The sequence below is a fragment of the Oncorhynchus nerka genome, linkage group LG28 (assembly GCF_034236695.1).
Source record: "Oncorhynchus nerka isolate Pitt River linkage group LG28, Oner_Uvic_2.0, whole genome shotgun sequence".
In the NCBI taxonomy this organism is placed as follows: Eukaryota; Metazoa; Chordata; class Actinopteri; order Salmoniformes; family Salmonidae; genus Oncorhynchus; species Oncorhynchus nerka.
Genome location: NC_088423.1, coordinates 67,561,896 through 67,566,632, shown reverse-complemented (window position 1 = coordinate 67,566,632; position 4,737 = coordinate 67,561,896). Strand labels below are relative to the sequence as shown.

The 4,737-nt window shown below is 42.0% G+C and overlaps 1 protein-coding gene across 1 annotated transcript; it reads right to left on the bottom strand.

The window, feature by feature from the left end:
• Window positions 1-1,322: 1,322 nt before the first annotated feature.
• Window positions 1,323-3,941, bottom strand: sult5a1 (sulfotransferase family 5A, member 1). Its single transcript, XM_029641395.2, has 6 exons — window positions 3,685-3,941; window positions 3,129-3,337; window positions 2,878-3,004; window positions 2,685-2,782; window positions 1,797-1,977; window positions 1,323-1,642 (listed from the first exon to the last, which is right to left on the bottom strand). Exons 1-6 carry the CDS (start codon window positions 3,821-3,823, stop codon window positions 1,512-1,514), a joined length of 885 nt encoding a protein of 294 aa, XP_029497255.1. The 5' UTR covers window positions 3,824-3,941; the 3' UTR covers window positions 1,323-1,511.
• Window positions 3,942-4,737: the final 796 nt, after the last annotated feature.

The window sequence follows — 4,737 nt, the reverse complement described above, 5'->3', positions numbered from 1 at the left end:
TGAAGTCCCTGGTCAACGAGGTGGCAATGTCACAATCTGTGCTGCAATCAGCAACCATGGTGTTCTACATCACCATGTTACACTCGGGCCATATAACACCCAGCACCTTCTAAGATTTATTGCCAATCTAAGATATATTTTATTTGAGCAGCAGGTTCAAGAGCAGCAGGTTCAAGAGCTAAATGAGAATCCCATTCCCACCTATGTGATAGTGTGGGACAATGTCAGTTTCCACCGAACTGCTCAGGTAAGGGAATGGTTTAACATCAATGGACAGTTTATGAAATAGTACCTCCCTCCATACTCGCCTTTCCTGAATCCGATTGAGGAGTTTTCTCCTCTTGGATATGGAAAGTGTATGATAGACAACCCTACACCAGAGTAAATCTGCTGCAAGCCATGGATTTAGCCTGTGTTGATATAGGTGAGGAATCATGTCAGGGCTGGATACGACACACAAGAGGCTTCTTCCCCCGTTGCCTCAGGAGGGACAATATTGCTTGTGATGTCGACGAAGTGCTCTGGCCTGACCCAGCCCAAAGACAAGAAGAAGCACATTGATCACATGTTTACTCCTTTGTTTTTGTCCCTTTTAGTATTGTATACTGTAGTACAGTGCATTGTAGGCTGTATACTGTACAATGGACAAATTGTATGGCCCTGAACATTGTGCTTTCCATTTATTAACAGTACTGACTGCTCAATAGATTTTGACTGGTTGCAGGTTCATATCAACAAAGAACAAGAATTACAGTATCACAGAGACAAAGGACAAGTTTGTGAGGTGCAGGGTACAGTACTGTAAAAATAGGGGTACAAGGAGGAGGAAGAACAAAAGACAAAATTGCAAAGAGCAAAGCAGAGTAGTAATTTCTGATCAATTTTGAGCTACTATGATAGAACATGTTTTCATTTATCAAAAGACAATGACGGAAAAATATGAATATTTTTTTAGATTAAAGATTTACTTCTCCCTGAGAATTGTATGTTTTGAACAATGTGTTTTTATATTTTTTGGTGTATTGTTTACTGACTGCTTGAGAGTGTGTATCATTTCAATAACTTTGTTTATGATTTGAGAGCCGTTTTTGATTTTGAACACAGGTAAAACTGTTTTGAGGCGAATGTTTCACTTTGCGAGAGGAGTCAGAGGTCATGTAAATAGTGCTTGAAGATGAGGTTTTGTGTTGAATGTTTTCAGGAAATGGAGCAAGGTTTCAGAAATTGTGTTTTAGCAATTGAGAAAAACTGGAACTGGAACACTTAGATTTCGTTAGAGGTGGAAAAACCCAACAACAACAACAAATAGGTCACACACAATATTAGTTTATATTAGCATATCAATTTTATTATATTATTTTACTATATTAGCTTATGTATATTACATTTACATTCACAAAAACACGGAGAACATCAGTGGGAGAATACCAGGACGTGTATGAAGCGTATCCATCCATCTCCGGCGGCATGAAGGATAAGGGCCCTCCCCTGATCCCCAGAGGCCTGTCCTCCTACTCCTCCTCCCCCTCAGGACACTCCCACAGAAAGGTCAGAGGACAGTCTTGCATCTGGTAGCTGTAGACGGTGTCGAATAGACAAATCTGGTCCTCTGTGAAAGTGTTTCTCCAGTCACCGATTTGACCTGCAAACAGAACAAGGTCTTCATTATTATGGCCCATCTCTCTCCACAGCACTGTGAGTGCAGGGGAGGCCTATGGTACTGTTCTATCCTTCTGGCACTGACTGAAACATATCTCTAGTCAGGATTGTACTCCTGTTGAGCAAGGGAGCCCCACCTTTCCTCATGAATTTGCCTTTGCTGTGGTCCATGATCTCCTGTGGGACCAGGGTGTAGTTCACCATGGCGTTGTCTCTCATGCTGCTAAAGCTGCAGTGTCTCAGGGAGCTGGTTAACTCCTCGCCCGCTAGGGGGCACTGCAGGAAAGCGCTGATCTTCTCCATCGAGCCTCGCAGGTCCTGAGAAAAGTCAATACTCTTATTATAGTTACGGACAAAGAGGGTTGTTTTCACAAGAGGCTGAATTGATCTTCTTCGTCTAGTCTATCAACAACATTTGTGGCATACTAAGAGATCAAACACTCATTGGGGCGACAGGGTAGCCTAGTGGTTAGAGTGTTGGACTAGTAATCGAAAGGTTGCAAGTTCAAATCCCCGAGCTGACAAGGTACAAATCTGTCGTTCTGCCCCTGAACAGGCAGTTAACCCAATGTTCCTAGGCCGTCATTGAAAATAAGAATTTGTTCTTAACTGACTTGCCTAGTAAATTTATTTTTTAGGTCAGATACAGTGAATATCTGTAATGCAAGCAATTATTTTTCCTAAAACAATGTTCATGTGGTATTTTATGTGCACCTGTTCTCCAAGAATAAATCACGATGTCACTTAAAATAGCATCTCACAAAGGTCTATTTATAATCTATGACTAATATTTTCATGTCTGAAGGACAGCCTATTTCTACAGTTAACACAATCTCAGAGAATCATGAGACTGTAATACAACTGCTGTGATACAAGTGTTGTGTTTTGATGCCCTTAAATTGACATGTCTACAATAAGGTTAGGGGTGACACAACTGCCATGGGGAAGAGAGAATGTAATGGGGTGTTTGCAATTTATGACAACCACAATACATAGCAGACAGTGATAGACAAGAGTTCTCCTACCAGCCACATGTCCTCATAAGAGATATAAAGAACATTTGCCAAGACTTCTGCTTGTTTCGTCCAGCCTTTCACATGATCAAACCAGGACCCATAACTCACTGTAAAAAGGGTAAATGTTGGATTAGATCAGACTGTTAACAGGAGGATTAAATCCCAGAATTGTATGAGGTACAAATCATTAGTGTCAACTCACCTGATCCCTCCAGAAAACTATCCAGAAACTCATCAAATGAGTTGGGTTCTGGGAGGAATTTGGCCATTTTATGGAAGTGGTAATATGACACAACAACATCTTTGGGGTTTCTGGCAACATAGATGACCTAAGAGACAGGGTGGAGATAGTGTCACTTGCTATCAACATATTATTTCCATAGAGTTGCTTTACAAAAAAAGGAAATGTCTCACAGCATTGAGAATAGTTTCTTCAACATAACCACATCCTACCTTAGCTTTGGAGCCCTGGAGGGCAGAGGCCAGCAGGTTGTAGGGCAGGTGAGTGGTGATGATTCGGGGCCCTTGGGTGGCCCCCAGCACCTTTGCACTGTAATACTGTTCCAGCCAGGGGGCTCGGGCCCAGTTGGGAACAGTTTTGGAGAGTTGTGGGTCCCCTCTGTTTTTCACAAGGGTGACAATCTCCTGCATCCAGGTAGTCCCTTTAATCAGAGATCACAGAGGGAAAGAAAGAAGAGTTAAAGAGAGAGAACTGTACACCTAATACCTCTGTCTTCATTGAATCCCTGCCTAAACCACTACTTCCATAAAGTTAGGCTGTCTGAGAGAAGTGGATCTTGAAAACAATTAATCAATGACAAGCAAAACCAACCGTGACAATACAATAACCTACTGTAGTCTGTACATATACAGTTATTAAAAACCTGACCGTTTTCTTCAACTGCAAAGTGTGTGAAAGAGGGAGAAGGACTATAGTTGGCTAGTGTTGCAGCATGTCTAATGTGTTGTGACACAGAGCAGAGGTGTGACAGAGCTGTCCTGTCCTTACCTGATTTGGGGTAGGTGACGATGACGGTGTCCCTGTCCTGGAACTTGAAGTGGCAGGCATAGTTCAGGGAGTCCTGGGTGTGAATGTGCCCAGGGAATGAGATGTGATGGAAGGTCTCTGTCACGTCCAGCCTGGCCATGTCTGTCTGTCTGCCTGCCTGTCGGCTTGTCTACTTAACTGCCTGTCTGCCTTTTGGTCTGCCTGTGCCTGTCTCTCCTTCTGTTTGTCTGACTGACTATCTGCGAGGAAGTATGAGATGATCTGGCTTGCTACAGATCTTAAATAGAACAGGAACTGTAAGAGGAACTCTAAAGCTGAGTGGGTGTAGCCGTAGAAACCGTTTAATGTTGTCTGGATGGTGGGGGATTCCCCAGGAGGAAATGTACTGTATGGTAAATACTGTAGCCATGGGAATTAACACTTGTATAGAGATCATTTTATTTTGTACAGATGAAGTTGGGGCTGAGTAAAATTATCTGCACTGCCTGTACATAAAAATTGTCTCTGAGCCTGTTGGTCTGGGTCGCAAAGCTGGGATCCTTAGTTGATACATCCATTTTTGGACTTATAAATTAATGATATATACTCATTGATGCTTAAGGAATGTAACTTTATAAATGCCTCACGAGCTTAGTTAAACTGTCCTACTCCATCAGAACCCAAAATACAAGCTTAATTTACTCCAATGATTGTGAACAATGTAATTGTAAACAAACACTATATAGCCTCAAAACATGGTTAAAGGCCCAGTGCAGAAATATGTTTTTCAACCATGTTTTATATATATTTCCACTCTATGAGGTTGGAATAATACTGTGAAATTGTAAAAATTATGATAATGTTCTTTTAGTGTAAGTGCTGTTTGAAAACAACTACAGACCAGTATCCCTTCTTTCTTTTCTCTCCAAAACCCTTGAACGTGCCGTCCTTGGCCAGCTCTCCCGCTATCTCTCTCAGAATGACCTTCTTGATCCAAATCAGTCAGGTTTCAAGACTAGTCATTCAACTGAGACTGCTCTTCTCTGTATCACGGAGGCGCTCCGCACTGCTAAA

What these genes read in the sequence shown, in the direction of transcription:
- sult5a1 (XM_029641395.2), bottom strand. Translation starts at nt 3,823, where the DNA reads ATGGCCAGGCTGGACGTGACAGAGACCTTCCATCACATCTCATTCCCT. An exon ending in TCCAGGGCTCCAAAGCTAAG is followed by an intron (nt 3,005 to 3,128) that starts GTAGGATGTGGT and finishes CCTGTCTCTTAG; the next exon opens with GTCATCTATGTTGCCAGAAA. An exon ending in TAGTTTTCTGGAGGGATCAG is followed by an intron (nt 2,783 to 2,877) that starts GTGAGTTGACAC and finishes CCCTTTTTACAG; the next exon opens with TGAGTTATGGGTCCTGGTTT.